Source organism: Idiotropiscis lumnitzeri, chromosome 14 (genome assembly GCF_059441095.1).
Source record: "Idiotropiscis lumnitzeri isolate Australia: NSW breed Sydney's pygmy pipehorse chromosome 14, RoL_Ilum_1.0, whole genome shotgun sequence".
Taxonomy (NCBI): Eukaryota; Metazoa; Chordata; class Actinopteri; order Syngnathiformes; family Syngnathidae; genus Idiotropiscis; species Idiotropiscis lumnitzeri.
This window is the reverse complement of record NC_142404.1, coordinates 15,186,143-15,202,815: the sequence shown is the minus strand read 5'-3', so window position 1 is coordinate 15,202,815 and position 16,673 is coordinate 15,186,143. Positions and strand designations below refer to the sequence as shown.

The window sequence follows — 16,673 nt, the reverse complement described above, 5'->3', positions numbered from 1 at the left end:
ATTGGACAGTGCTATCAAACACGAATGTTTTAAGAACGAATGGACAAAAATAATTTGAACAGATTGTTGCTTTAAAACAAGATGGCAGACTTGCTGCGTCACCTCGAGCATGACTTCTTGAAACTTTTTGGTGGGCCTACACATGACAGACATCCCTTCCGAATATCATGTCGCAAACTGAAAATGGCTTCAGGGGCTCAATTTTCAAAGATTCATAGGACACCTGAAAATGACAAAAAAAATGGGTGCTCCGAAACAAAATAGCCGCCTCCCTGTGTATTCGTAAAGCCTTCTTGAGACTTTTCTGGGTCTATTCATCACAGTCATGCCTAGCAAATTTCATGTTGCAAGCATAAGCTATCTTTAGAGGCTGAATTTTGTTTTTTAAAAAAAGTCCCCAAGTCCAAAGCGCCTTCAAACCAAAAAGCCCGACAACCTTTGTATGCTGGATTTGGTGTTAATTAGCCAGGCTGGTGCTGGGTTCTATTATTTCCTCACACTCTCGGAGACCTTGAACAACCTTGACAATTACAAACAGGGTCCACTTTCTCCATCCTGGCGGAAAGGTCGCCCGTTTGTCGTCATTGTCGGGACAAACTTAATTAAACGCTTTAATGCCAGCGTTCCATCTGGCTAAATACACTTTTGTCTTCACTTGCTTTGCTTCGTTTACTTAATATCTATTTATCAGACAGACAGACAGACAGATAGATAGATGAATAGGCTATACTTGTGTCAAAATTTGAGACAAACGCAATAAGACGGCCCATGTGTCAATAATGAGGCAAACTACGACAGCCCATGTGGCACAAATGTGATTATAGAAGGAGGAGACTCATCACACGTATGCCATTGTTGTGTGTGTCGTTAACTTTTTTTTCACAGCGTGTTTTTATTGGAGTTGCCAATCAATAGCGCCGTGTGTGTATCTCGTAAAAATATAAACACCCTCTTCATACATTGATACCCCTTGAACACTTCTTCCCTGTGCAAATTTGAGATTTCAGGGGGTAGCGCCCCCTGGTGATCAAATGCTAAATTCCAATTCCAATGTAATAGGGGCGCTAACTTTTCATTGCCAATAATGGAGACGTGTTCTGTTAAGGTGGCATTGATGACCGCAAATCACGTAAATAAAAATACAGATCGATGGCTTTTTTTTATATTTGTTTAAGCGGTCCCCGGGTGCGATTGCATGACGGAAAGGCGGCCAAGTGCGCTGACTTATGTTCTTAATAAGCCAGAGTGCACCGGCGTTGGGCAAATGTCAGCATTTGATAGATGTCGTTAAAAATAATTCTCGGACACCATGAGAGCTTTGCCGCAACATGACGACAACAAAGCTCATATAAAGGCCCGCGGGGCCATCTAAATAAGATGTCGCGTCACAAAATTTGAAACATGGAACTGTCTTTTTGCTTAAATCGCATTTTTTGCTTACGTATCATTTTTTATTTATTGGGTGTCTTGAAGATTGTCGACTTTTTGACACATTGGCTGTCTAATTGTTCGTATCAAATGTTCAGATGGGCTGTCCTATCATTCTTATGTGAGTTATTTGTTTTGTCTCAGTTTTGACACATGGGCCATTTTATTGCTTATGTCTCTTATTTATTTTATTTTTTTTTTTACTCAGGGATCATCTTATCACTTATGTCTTAGTTTTGACGCAATACCCATCATATTACTTGTCTAATATTTAACACATGGGCTTTCATGTTTTGTTTTGTGTTTTTAACATGGGGTATCTTAGTGTTTACGTCTCCGTTTTTACATCCTTTTGCTAGTGTATCATTTTTGACGCATGAGCTGTTTTATTGTTGCTCTATTTTTTTGCTTATTTTTAAGTCAAATATAGCGAATAATGTCTTGGACACATGGGCTTTCTTATTGTTTTTGTCTCATTTTTGATGCATGGTCTGTTTTTGGCAAGCCTAATTTTCGACATGCAGGCTGTATTTTAGCTTATGTCTGATATTTGCTACCTGGGCTTCCTTTGTGCAGATTTCACATTGGACCATATTGCATTTTTTTTTTCATCAATTTCTTGCGCCACATGACAAGTGTACAAATGTTCATACTGGTTTACTGTACAGGATATGAAGGCCAGGATCAAAGTGAATTGCATTATGGTCTTCTCGTAAATTTTTCATTCAATAAAAAAAAATTGCATTAACACTTTTTATTGATAAACCCAACTTTTCTTTGCACTAAACTAAATACTGCACGTTTGTAATGCGCACTCCATAACAGACACCCGCCAAATGATCTCCACCAAAAATGCTCATTGAGAAGCACAAAATAGTAGGAATCGTAAATAATCTGGGTCTCCGTAAACATTTTGCAAGGTGAAAATATTGGAAGGGCTACGATAACGGGAGCCACAAAATCATACCACAATTGCAGGTGTCAAATATTGTGAGGCTTACAATTTGGAGATGCATAGCAGAAAATTCGGGGAGGTCTTATCCAAACTTGATGTTACTTGTCGTACGATATGTAGACTGCGCATTGCAGCACACATGCAAGAAGCAGGATGGTCATTAAGAAGAAATCATCATGACCGAGTCGCACTAGGAGTATTTTTCTTTGACGTATAAGTCAAGCGTGTTGCAAAGGTCCTGTGCAACACGCTGGCCAATTAAACACTTTTGCCCGAATTCGCTGGGAACAGGTGACCTCACAGCATGACAGGTGTTGAATGTGTGACGTGGGCGATTGGATGGGTGGCAGTGAAGGCCTTTCATGCGCCTCAAAGGTCAAAAGCATAACCCACTACTCCATTTGGTGTGAATTACTACTGACCATTGCAGTACCTTGTCCACAGTTTATTTTTTATGGAGGATGGAATGATTCAGACACCAAAAATAACCCGTAACGTTTAGGGAAATTAATCATAACTCTACCATATTTTTTATGAATATTATTGCAGTTTTTATCCAGATTATAATGTAGCAGTAGTCAAAAGTAAAGAGGAGCAGACCCAACATGAGGGGGGGGGGGGGCAATGTAAAAAGAGGAAGCTCACACTGCCCCCTGCTGGTGGTTTTGTTCTGAACCAAGACTTGGAAGGCAAAACATTTTCTGGGCCACAAAATTTGAGGTGGCGTAAAATTTGCAAGGTGTAAAAATTTGGAAATGGGCCATATTTGACATGTTGTGTAGATGTTAAAATTTGGGAGGGATAAAATATTTGGAGGGGAGAAATTTTGGGATGCATTGATGATTTAAAGACATTTGCATTTGGGGTTGACTTACTTTTTTTGGGCAACTTGTTCCATTTGCGTGCAGCATAACAACTAAACGCTGCTTCACCGTGTTTGCTTTGAAAGCTGGGCTCTACAAATTGAACCAAATCTGCAAAATAAAATATGTGGATCTCCAAAAATTGCGGAGGTTTAAAATTTAGGAAGGCTCAAAATTTTGTAGGTGTAAAATTTTGGAAGGGAAAGAATATTAATTTTATCAAAATATTGGGAGGCAAAACATGTTTGATGTCACAAAATTTGGGGAGGTGCAAAATGTCTGGGGGGCATAAAGTAGGGGGTGTTGTAAAATATTGGGGAGATTTATATTTTTAGGAGGTGTAAATCATGTTCAAAGCTACAAAATATGGGATGATGCAAAATTTTGAGACTTACAAAATTTTTAGATATGCAAATTTACGCACAATTTTGGGTGGTGGCGCAAAAGTTGGGGTGTCGTGAGAATGTTGGTAGAACATTTTCAGTTGTGCAAAGTTTTGGAAGGCCCGAAGCTGTTTTTATAGCCGCAAAATTTTGGGCAGAGTAAAATTCTTCACTGTGAGGCAGTGTTGTGGGGTGACATAAAATAAAACAAAATACTGGGAGTAGAACTAACAGCTTGTTAGAAATAACTCACAGCAACACGTGACCGTGAATTCAGTCAGTTAAAAAAAAAAAGAAAAACGTGTACACACACACACACACACACCTGTCCTCTATCTCCATGGGGAGTTGAGTCATGAGAGCAGTCAACACGTGAACACACACGCAGCATGCTATTATGTTTCGTGGAAGATATGAAGGAAAAAACTACCTCTGCCATTTCAAACGTTTTCCCACTGTTGTGACCTATCACCTGTACAACACAATTGAAAAAAAAATGAAATACTTTCAAGAAAAATAACTGACCATGTAGTTGCACAAGTTTACACACCCTTTTATAACTGGGTAATGCGGTTGTGTTCAGAATTAACTAATCACATTTCAAACTTGTTGTAAATGGGAGTCAGCGCAAAACTGTCATTATTGAGGTTGCCCCAAATAAAGATCAGCTGTTCTTGACGGCTTTTCTTGACATTTTTGTGGTCACATTCACAGAGAACTACCACGGCATCACGGGAAAGGGCAAAATAATTTCCAAGGCATTAAATATACAAGAGAACAGTGAAGACATTCATCATCATATTGGCTGTTTAGTGCCTGTGACAACAATCTTCCATCTTCTGCGTATGTCTGTGCTATAGGGTAGGTTGGCAAGCCATATTTTTACAAAAAATGTCAATCTTTGCAATTGGGCAATTGTGTCACGACTCATGCATGACCTGATGAATTGAAAGTTTTTTTTTTTTGAGTTATGAGCCCAAAATGTATATTTGGTGCAAACCCAACACTGCTCATTACCAAGATCACTAAAACTACATTCACGCATGGCAGCATGAGGCTGTTTTTCTTCACCTTATGCATCAGGGCCTTCAGAAATGGAGGAGAGAATTATGAACAGTTCCAATTATGAGTCAGTGTTGGCACAAAACCTTCATGCTTTTACTAAAATCTCGTTGCACACTTGAGTACAATGACAATAAAGGGATTTTTAATTTCTAATAAAAAGTAAAAATAAAATCTGGAAAAGCCTACTAGAACATCTGAACCTCATTTGGTGTTAAACAGAGGCACTTTTATAGAACCCAAGTGTATATACGTGCTTGATTAATTCCAAACACAGCCAGTTATATGGACAAGTCCAAATAAACATAATTTTTGATGGAACTTTTATATTTTTTATATTGGTGATGTAGCTTTCTATGGACTGCCTCCTTGGGGCGATTCTGGTGATGTAGTGGTTTTGTTGTTGATTTCTATTGTACAAGTGTGCTGCAGCCAACGTTAGTTAACGGTCACGTAACATTATTTTTGTTGCACAATGAAATTGTTGTTACCAAAGGGGGTCACTGTTCGTCTTAGAACTTTTTTTTATGTGTACGTACCCTTGTATAAAAAAAAACCTAAACAAAAAACAAACATGCAACATGCTCCAGAAAAGCAGCCGCACTTGGAACGCTGCTTATATAAAAGCGTTACATAAAACAATGAAGACGGGCCCAGCGAGAGCGCCGCGTCACGTCACGTCATTTGGGGGTGATCCTCTCACATATTTTATGATGAAACGTTTATACCCTCGTGTGAATATGATGTGTGATACATACCTATAAATATGTATGCACGTATGTGTAATCGTGTGCCTTGTGTGTGCAATTCACACCGCGGCGAGAGAGGAGTTATACAACAACACAAGCGCGTTATATAAGTGGGACGTGCGTCCGGCCAATGGGTGAGCTTCTCGTACGTCACGTGACCCGTTCGGGCGAATGAGACCACAGCAAATTGCAGCGAGCAGCAAACTAGCAACGAGCAGATTCCTGGCTGGGTCGACGTCTTTAGCTGTCCGGGCGAAATTTCCTGTGGCGAGTCGACCAGAAAAACAACGAGGTTTATTTTTGAGTTTTTTTGCTTTGTTTGTTTTGTTTTGTGACACCCATTAAGGAGGACGTGTTTATAACTTTTGCGTCGTTCGAGAGTCTTTTGGTGTGTGCGTGTGATTGGAGAGGCTAGGGCGACGTTAGCTTGCTGTTAGCTAACTTGGTTCTTGTATTTCAAAACAACCAGGGGAAGAAAGTTTATGTGTAATTCTGCTAAACTGTACCGTTCTTTCATTTATCGTCAAAATTGACTTTCTGTTTTTTCCCCTCCTCGTACGCTGTTGAGTGACGTGCATATTAATTTAAGCTTCTTATTCGCCAAACCTCCCCCGGCTTCTTTTATTCGTGTTAAAAAAAAATGGGCACGTAGAGACGGATGTGATGAATACGGAATGGATCCAAATTCACTTCCAATGGAAAGCACACGGCCGCATTCGGGTGTTCGGTTGGACGACAGGGAGATGCGATTAGTCCTCTAGCTCTTATTTTCATTTTTTTTATAGTTAAATTGGGTACTTTTTACGTAATCATGGAGGTTGAAATGCTGCTCCACCCGCTTTCCCACCCGTCCGCCCTGGGCATCTGCCCCGAGATGCTGGAGGTTGCGGCGGAGGCCAGCCGCGCCGGGGACTTCAGCCTGGCAGCCGAGATCTACAGCTCGCAGCTGGCCGACCTCCAACAACCCGACCGAGGCTTGTGCCTACGCAAGGCCGACTCCTTGGTGCGCGCCGGACGAATCTCTGAGGCGCTGGACTCGTACTGCGTGTCGGCCAGTCTGGGAAAGCTGCGGCCGGAGGAGCTGCCGCTGCTGGTCGAGAGCATTGCCCGCAGCCTCCGAGAGAAGGAGCCGGGCCTCCAGAGCTCCGCTAGCGGGGAGGAAGGCGAGGACCCCGATGGGGGTGGCACCGAGGACGACCGACTAGACTTGTTCTCCTGCGGGTTGTGCCGCTCCCTGCTCCACGAACCCTCCACGGTGGAGTGCGGGCACACCTTCTGCAGACGCTGCCTTGAGCCCGACTCGGTGACGGACTGCGTGCACTGCAAACGAGCCCTGGTCCGCAAGGACGGCTTGCCGAACGGCCGCCGACTTGACGTGGTGCTCGGCGGCCTGCTTGACAAACTCTTCGCTACCGAGAGCCGAGCACGTCGCCTGTGGATCGACGGCGAGGTGCTGCGGCAGAGCCGGAACCTGACGGGAGCGCTGCAGAAATATGACGAGGCGGTGGAATTAGGTATGGATTATTATTTTTTTTAACTTTTCAACGTTTTATTCTATGCAACAAGTGACCTACTTTCACACTGCCCACTTCATGGTGTCACCAGCTGGTGGCGCTGTGTGGCCTCCCCACACACACTGATCATGTTATATGAGTGGCCCTCTTCATTACCCAACAAACACGCAAGTCAAGTTAACTTTACTTATAGATCGTGAAGAGAGGAATCTAAAATTATTTAACATAGTTTAAATTTAATCATTAATATAAAGTCCTCATTAAAATGTTTTCCTGTTGTTGCTGTAATTCGTCTACCTACTTAAATTGGATGATTACAAAAATAAAATAATCATGATCTTATCTCTTTAAATGAGAGGACGATTCAATCATTTCATTTTTATCATACTCACGAAATATTTTCCTTCACTCGTAGGGGTTTTATCAGTCATGTATGGTCCATTTTTTTGTTTTATCGCACTGGGATCAAGCATTTCCCATAGTTGGGTCATTTTCAAGGGAAAAGGCCATCCTCGTGAAGTAATTCTATTATATTATAAAATTGATTAAATACATTTTAGTACTTTTCCTAGTGTGAGTGGTTCATAGGGTTAAAACTGAATAATAATAAATCATCATACATTAGTATTTTATTTCTTAAATCACTTGATCCAATTCAACAAAACCAAATTTTCATGACACTGAAAATGCCAGGTTAAATACTTGGAATTTAGTTATTACCATATGAAAAAAAAAGTTGGGAGCTGAGGCTTTTAGTAATATTTTTTTTCATTTGATTTCATAGGTGTTTTTTGTATTTCCAACTGAATACCTTTTTGTGGTTTAATAATGGCTCATTGAATGATATCAAAATCTTCGTTTTTAGTCTCTCTGCCATTACAGTCTAAACACATTGTTGAGAAGAAAATTATTTTCCTCTAATTGGCCCATTCGTGGGGCAGAAATGTGAACAAACTCAATTAACTCCTCAAAAGATCACCTCAGTCAAAGTAAATGTTATTTTGTAGAGCACTTGTCACACAGAAAGGAGTCACAAAGTGCCCCACTTGATGGACAAAATATAAACTCACCAACATATTTTACATTAACTACAACACAAAAGCAAGTCCGTAAAAAAAATGTTTTCCTAAAAGTGTCTCCAACAGTGACACAGTAATATGGTACAAGACATGCGTCATAATGAAGTACAGTAATATAATACTGTATTGCTGTGGCAAGAGTCACACTTATTAACTATTATTATGCACTCTGACTATTAGGTCGCCTAGTTGCTGCGTAATTGGATGCCGCGTATGTAAGACTTTAATGTTTCATAAGTGCTGGCACGTTGGGTAACATTCAGGTCATGGTTCTGGAGATAATACGTAACCAAGTTGTGATGCACGACATGAGTCACACGTGAGCTTGCTAAAATTCACTTTGTCTGGGCGGAACAGGAACAATTGTTTGGATCTGACTGCACAGAAGTGATTGGGCCTTTTGTAAAAATCTTTGAAATCCTAAAAAGTCTAAAAGCATAATTATGTCAGTATGCTTTTTCTTTGGAATTTTTGTCTTGTTTTCTAAAGTTGAGCAGTTTTTTTTTTATTTAAGGGAAGCAGCAATTTCAGAGCAAGTACGACTAGAATTAGGTTTTACAATCAGGATTTTCTAGCCAATGACTGGTCAGCAAATAAAAAAAAACATAACCAATCTCAGCTCAAATCAAGCCATAGTGGGTGATTGGGGTTGGTGCGGCCCCCAAAATGCCAGTGTTTGTGTATAATTGATGCTAATCTGAGAAACATTGGATTAATAACAATGGCAGAACACCCATGGAGTGAACGAGATTGTGTTTGTTGTAATGTCTTATTTTGCGTGTCTGAACATTTATGTTGTTAAGCGATGGGCAAATTTTTTGCTTAAAATGCAAAATATTTGCTGATCCCATCCAGCCAAACAGATCACGCGCTCACATCAACGCAACTGCAAAATTATTTTCAGTCGCTGAAGTGATGTGCTGAGAAAAAAACATTTATTACGCTGTCATTGATTCAAATGTGACAAACACTGCTCTTGCACCAGCCGTGCGCATCAAAGTCCTCGGTCATGCTGAGTCCCCACTCTGCAAAAAGCCTTTGAATGCGACACGAGAGCTTACGTCCGTGTTACGTCAGCTTCCTAAACTCTTCCTTAAAGATTGTGAGGGAATATACAAAACGATCCATGGCTCACCAGTCGGTCCAAACAATTGCAATACAAATTCAAATAGACAACACAAAGTTGTAGAATGCAGTTTTATAATCTCACAGGCTTCAATTTTGAAGGGGAAAAAAATGAAAAATAAAGTTAAATTCCAATTGTAAATGCTGAGGGGAAAAACGCGATTAGATTATTTTTCAAAATAGTTGAGCCCAACCCATGAGGGTTCTTCTGCAACGAAGCATTTCAGCGATCGATTTGAACAAAACTGGCAAACTTAAATGTATCTAAAGTATTTTCACTGACTGTCTAAAAAAACAAAATCCAGACTTTAAATACAGATGGCAATTAGGCCAGACATCTTCGGCAGAATAAGGGACCAGGCAGAGATTTTCAGACATCAAACGGTTTTATGCTTGTGCTGCGGATATAATTTATTTCCAATTGGAAATAAGAATGACTCTGTAGCCATTTTTCACACTCGACGTCTGTTTAGTGCAAAGATTGAGTGTTTGCTGGGCAAAAGGCACGACTGTGTTGGCGGCTGGGAAGGAAGCAGTCAGGTTGGCCTTGGCCACGATTGCCGCGACATACGACACCTTCTGTCATTTTACTCGCGCCACATGTCAGCCGCAGACGCCGCCATTCATTCATCAAATGACAGTCTCCATTTTAGGCATTGCAGGATGCCTCTCTGTGCTTTGTGGAATCATTTAAAAATGAATTTAATAATTTATTGAAATGCCAGTGACATGATTTTTTTTTTCATTTTTAAAGTTAACCGTTGTAAACTGAACGAAATGAACATATCAGATTGCAACCCCGGTGCAATGCTTGCAGCTTGGTCCCACATACTAAAAGTTCCTCACATGAGGATAAATCACACATTGTCTAAAAATAGCCACATTTTGCTCCCTCTCCTAAAGCGTGGTTGTTTTCACTCCCTGCTGCGATTTCTTCCGAGTCCAGGACGGACTTATTGTTATCTTTCACACGATGTGACTCATCTAGTCAGCCGTAAATGCTTGAATAATAAAACTAAAACGCTTGTCATTAGCCCTCCTGATAGGATCGCCTTCGCTGCTGTTTTTTTTTCTCCCCCGGCCGTCCACGTGACTGCACTTCATGTCACGTTACAAGCTCCAGCTGGCCTACTTCTGCAGTCACTTGACCCGACGTTCTCATTTGTGTGTTTGTGTGCAGCGCCCTCTTCAGGCCGCTTACTGTGCCAGCGGGCTGAACTGCACATGGAGATGAACAACGTGAGTCTGGCGGTGCAGGACGCCAGCAACCTGTGTCAGATCAAACCTCTTTGGCCAAAGGTGAGACGCCAGAAACAAGTTTGGGTGTGAGTGGGAAAGCACAGCCGTAGCTTTCTGGGATGTGAGAGCTCGAGACGCGTCGCATGTTAGCCAAAATAGTTTTATTTATTTTTTTTATTTTATTTTATTTATTCCAACTTTTACAATCTTTTTTCATTTTATAGGTTTCCCATTTTGTTTATAGTTTTTCTTTTCAGATTTTTGTTCAATGTTATTTTTAAAACTTTATTTTTTACTTTTAGTTGAAAATTTTTCTTTGTACTTTCTCATTGTTTTATTTTTCTCATTGGTATTTATTTCTATATATATATATATATATATATTTTTTTTTTTTTAATTTTGTTTATTTATTTTGTTTTATTTAGAATTTGTTTCCCTCCAATTTTTTTGAAAACATTTCTACCTTTTGCCTTATGTATTTTTATACATTTTATTTAGATTTTTTTTAAATGTGTATTTCATACCTTTCTCCAAACATTTACATTTTGTGCACATTGTTTGCACAGATTTTTTTTGTATTTTTCCCAAAACCTTTCTGTACTTTATGACTTTACTTTTCCCCACCTTACTAGTTTTGTATTTTTTGTTTTTCATTTTATTGTTGTGATTTTTATTTGTGACACAATGGGACAATGTCATTTTGGATCAAGTAACAAGGTGTACATGTTCTTGGGAGGACTATTCGTAACTTTCTGTACTGATTGTTTTGTAACTGTAATAATTCCTTACATAATACGTCTTTTTTTTTTTTTTGTCATCATAGGCTCACTACCTGAAGGCCACCGCGCTGAGTAAAGTATCGCGTAACGATGAGGCCCTGCAGGAGTACTTCCTGTGTGTGGCACTCAAACCCAACTGGACCAAAGTCCAACTTGAGGCTCAGAAGGTAATCGCAGCATCCGTCCAGCTTGCCATCCGCCGTTGCGCTGGCTGTACTCAATCCTTTCCTTTGATGCAGGTCCTCGCCGAGCTCTTCTCCTCTGTGTTCGAGAACCAAGACATGCCCACGCCTCTGCACCCCCTCCAGGGTGGGGTCGCCTCACGCCCCATCAAGCCCCCTGCCCTGCTGAGAACCCTGAGGCCCCTTGCGCAGAAGCCTGCTTCATCCTCACAGGTAAAAAAAATATAAATATAAAAAACTGAAAGTGGACCTGGATCATGATTTGATTTACTTTAATTTGATACACCGGTACCACAACTTTTGAGTGACTTGCGATTTCTATTTTTTTTATGCTTAAGATGGTGACAGCGAAGTTCACAGCAAACCAAGCCTAAAAATGTAATTTAATGTGATTTAGTTGGATTTATCAGTCACTGCCTTTTTTTTGCATGATTTTGCAATTGAAAATTCCTCTCGGTTGTAAAGTTTTGCAAATACTTGAGGACTAACGACTTTAACTGTCTGTGATTCTTATCTTTGTTTTCTTAACCATTACGGAACCAATTATATTGATTCTTTGCTGCAAATCCATCCTCCATAATGACTATTTTTTTCTGTCCAGGACTCTGATTTGAGTATGACAGAAAGCGCCTTGCCGGACGAGTCATCTTCCAGACTGTGGGAGTCGTGCTCTCCAGAAGCCAACGAGGGCACCAGCTCTAAGAGCCTGGCTGACGTCCTGGCCTCGGTACCGGCGCCACCCACTGGCCTTAAGAGGAAGCAGAATGATGACGGGTTCTTCAATCCTCCCTCCAAGCTGCTCAAACGTGGTAGGAACCTCACAGCAGTGTGTTCAAATCCAACGATCAAAAGGGGTAAAGTTGACGTCTAAAATGGGACTGATTAAAATGACCTTCTTCTTATGCAGGCGAGTCGAGCGGCGTCAAGCCAGCATGTCGAGGTCGAGTGGTTCCCGCCGACCTGTTGGATAGCGGTGACATGGAGTGTTCACTTTGCATGAGGTGAATGGCCGGTCGCTTAATGCCTTGGAGGATAAATTCACACACGCACTTCCCTTAACAACGTTGCCGTCATCTTCCAGGCTGTTCTATGAGCCGGTGGCCACGCCCTGCGGACACACCTTCTGCCTCAAGTGTCTGGAGCGTTGCCTGGACCACAACCCTAACTGCCCTTTGTGCAAGGAGAACCTGTCAGAGGTAAACATTGGTCATATTTCAGATTCAGCTGAATTTAGTGATTTAAAACAAAAGTCAAAGTTTACCCGTAGAGACAGGAAGTTGACTTTTTTGGTTGGAAGCAGCCATTTTTTGGGGGGAGGAGGGTCAGATTAATGTGTATGTGCCGTACTGAATAAGTGTTGTTTCTTTCACGTCAGTTTTTGGCCACACGAGCCTACAACAAGACGCTGCTGATGGAGGAGGTGCTGCAGCGCTACCTGGCCAGTGAGCTGGCGGAGAGGAAGAAGATCCACGAAGAGGAGATGAAGGAGCTCTCCAAGTCAGTTTCAGCCAGTGGCTCCGTAACCCTCTTGCCGAATATCCATCCTTGTGACTCACTTGCAAAATGTGCTCCCGTTGCAGTCTGAACCAGGAAGTGCCCATCTTCGTGTGCACCATGGCCTTCCCCACCATCCCGTGTCCGCTGCACGTGTTTGAGCCACGCTACCGCCTCATGATCCGCCGCTCCATGGAGACGGGCACCAAGCAGTTTGGCATGTGCATCGCAGACGAGCTTAAAGGCTTCGCAGACTACGGGTGCATGTTGCAGGTGAGACTCGCCTCTTGTCATATTGATTGCTGTCATCGCCCACAAATTGGTTCACAAAAAATCAAGTGAAGAGTTTTACAATGTCCTTAAAAACAAATATATATAAAAAATACCGACCTATTAAGTTGGATCTCCACTACAGAAACAAATAAAAAATAAAAAATCATGTGTCCCCCGAGCTCCAAAATTCATCTAGCCTCAACTTGTGTTAACAAATAAACTCACTGGCTCTCCAGGTCCAAGACGTCAAGATTTTCCCCGACGGACGTTCTGTGGTGGAGACCATCGGTGTGTCTCGCTTCAAAGTCTTAAGTCACGGCCAGAGAGACGGCTACCACACTGCCAAAATTGAGTATTTGGAAGACAAAAAGGTGGGGCCCACCTCTCAACAATCATCTGGTGTGCAAAAAAAAAAAAAAAAAATCTTCATGGAATCCGAATGTCATGCTGTATGTTGCAGGTGGAAGGCGAGGAGCTGGTAGAGCTCCTGAAGCTGCACGACGCCGTGTATGAGCAGGCCAGCAACTGGTTCACGTCGCTCAAAGACAACATGAAAACGCAAATAGTCAGTCACTTTGGACACCTGCCCGGCAAAGACCCGGACCCACAGGTGAGAACAATGCCTGCAATCCCTCAGTTCAAAGGCTCCTTGCTTTCAATTGCGACTGCGATCAATTTAGGCGGCACAATAGCCTGAGGCATCTTAGTCCACTGCATTATAACTGCATGCAGCTTGCATTGTTTATCTTTTCATTCCAAAATCTCCAGCAAACTAGCCCATTGAGCCTCACTCCACCCCGGTGTTGCGGTCATATGCTGTTAGCAAGATGTCATACAGGCATTGTCTTTTAGTTCAAAAAGGTTCTATTTTGCTTAGATTTAATTGCAACCGCAACCCATTTAGGCAGCAAGACTGAATGTGTTGTTTTGTGTCCTGATGTAGTCGAGCGGCAGCGGCCCGGCGTGGTGCTGGTGGCTTCTGGCCGTGTTGCCACTGGAGAACCGGGCCCAGCTCACCATCCTGTCCATGAGCGCCCTGAAGGGCCGGCTGCTGGCCATCCGAAAGGTCCTCATCTTCGTCATGCGCAAGAGGCCGCGGTGACGCTGGGCAGCCTCATCGCCTCAGCAACATTTGCGCACAATCCAGTCAATCGAGTCACTTTTTTTTTTTTATATATATAGATATATATATATCATTTGCGTGTTATTGTCGTCCAAATCCTGTGTTTGCTTACGTGCCGCCGCCGCAGCTTTTTTTTTCTATTTCATGATGGAGAACAAGATAACCGCTATTTCCTGCAACTAAAACCCATTTGGTAAGAAAAGAAGGCAAAAAACAGCCTTGGGAACTTTACCATCACCACCCCTCTGTTGCGAATATATACAGTTTGGGCAGTTCTATAGTCTAAACTTCATTTGTTGTTCAAAAAGGCCCTCTCATACTTTTATTTTAATTTGTACCACAGCCCTTTTAGGCAGCACACTAGCCTGTGGGAACCTTACTTCTACTCATTGTCTTGTAGGTATCTGCAAGTCCCATAATATTTTGTGTGGGCCGTAGTTTGCAATGTTTTCAGTTCCTATTGCAGCCCGTTTAGGCAGCAAACTAGCCTCTGGAATCTCAATTCATTCAATTGGCCACCACGTTGTCGTAGCGATATCCAGCTACGCGCTATTTAGTGCAAACTTTTACCTTTAACTTAAAACAGGCTCTGTTTTACTTGGTTATAATTGCCACCACGGCACATTTCCGTCAGCACACCAACTGAGGGGACTGCACTCATGCACAATGTTTTGTAGCGATTTGAAGCCACCAGAGTATTTAGTTTAAACTCCCAAGTTAGAAAATGGCCTGTTTTACATCGTTTTAAAATGTATACGCAGGCCGCTGCAAGCTAACCTGGAAACCTCAATCCATTCATATAGCCAACAACTATCTGCAGTTACGGCAGTATTTAGTCCAAAGTTCGTGAGGATAAGCGGCTATGTTAATGGTTGGATGGATGATCCTCTGGTTAAAATTGGCCCCTTTGATGCAATATCTTCTGCAGCCCATTTAGGCAGCACCCTTGCCTTGGGAACCTCACTCCCCACTCTTTGTTGTAGTTATATGCTGTTATTGCAATATTTGGTGTGAACTTTATTTCTTAGTTTAAAAGGGTGCTGCCGCAGCCCCCTTTTGGTGGCAAACTAGCCCAGGGCAACCGCAGTCCATTTACTTAATTACTCTGTAGCTGTATAAGTATTCCATTTTTATTTCACATTGACTGTACAGACAAAACCAAGGAAAATAAAACAAGCAAAAACTCGAATGTACATAATCTTTTGCGCTTGGCACACCACATATCGGCGCTAGCCCTCCCAACTAGCATTTCTTCATTCAGTCCCAATGGCGGTGTGCGTTGCGTTCCTCTCCTCACTGGTGTTGCAGTGCTACTGTTGATGCTTGAATGTGAGTTGTCAGTGTTGATGTAACACGGAGGCCTTTTTCAAATCTTTACGTATGTGCGGTACATTTACACACTTTTCTCACTACACGCGCTTGAGCCATTTGCGACGGATTTCCTGAATGTGTTGCTAGCAGCATTTACTTTTTTTTAGACTCAAAAGCACTTAAAAAAAAAAACGTGTTAGTTTGCATTCTTGCTGCCGGTCTGATAGGTGAAAATGAAAATTGTTGCTTGAAATTAGTTGATTATTTATAGCTAAAAATGTAAAAAAATAAATAATTCAATGTTACAGGCAGGTGTGGTTTTAAATGACTGGAGAGAATGTTCCGGTGAGGAAGGTTAAATGTACCGTAGATGCGCTTTTTCTTCTTCTGTCCTTCCAAATGTTTGTGATCTCCTTCCTGTCTTTCGTGGACGGGATTTACAACATGCTGCATTTCCCTGCGATTATTTTTAAAGGGAGATCTTGTACTTATTTTTTATTGCCAATAAATGAAACCAAATCATGAGTTTTGTCGTTTTGCTTGTTTTTTCCCCAAGAACTGACCTTTGCATCCAGTACATTAGAATAAGCAGATTAGTTGTATTTTCCATTTTTAAGCATTTTGGTACAATATGTATTTATATGAAATAGATTTGATTTCATTTTTTTGTGTGATAAAGTGCTTACAACTTTAAATACAGTTTTAGACAAATGTAACTATTTTTTTGATGAACAACTAGGCCTACTACGCTATGTTTTAACATTGGTTATTATTGTAAGGCTTGCAGAATATTTGGCAAACCACTCATCTAGTTATATGTTCTTCAAAAATATTAACCCACAGGCAAACAAAGAGCCGAAAAAAGCTGCCAAACGTGTTGAAGTCATTTTTTTCCCCATGCGTGGCTTCTTTTTTTGTGGTTCTACTCATGATAGTCATGCATACCAAATGTCAGTTTTCCAGCTGAAGCTTCACAAACGTTTTAAAGCATCTGCACCTTGTGGCCACATGAGGTCAGTGTTGTCACACATAATGTGTTAAGCATAGTGTGCGTGGTTCGTCCACATTTTCATTACTCACACAACTGTAAAATGTCGATATTTTATACATTTAT

General features: G+C 41.5%; 1 protein-coding gene across 1 annotated transcript; it reads left to right on the top strand.

Annotated features, from left to right (window-relative positions):
* Positions 1-5,618: 5,618 nt before the first annotated feature.
* On the top strand, positions 5,619-16,084 carry LOC148323651 (LON peptidase N-terminal domain and RING finger protein 2-like). The gene is made up of 12 exons (XM_088315091.1): positions 5,619-6,954; positions 10,339-10,457; positions 11,221-11,343; positions 11,416-11,571; positions 11,960-12,167; positions 12,266-12,359; positions 12,440-12,554; positions 12,734-12,855; positions 12,939-13,125; positions 13,362-13,496; positions 13,586-13,735; positions 14,069-16,084. The coding sequence occupies exons 1-12, from the start codon at positions 6,252-6,254 to the stop codon at positions 14,225-14,227; spliced, it is 2,271 nt and encodes a 756-aa protein (XP_088171217.1). The 5' UTR covers positions 5,619-6,251; the 3' UTR covers positions 14,228-16,084.
* The last annotated feature ends 589 nt before the right edge of the window (positions 16,085-16,673 follow it).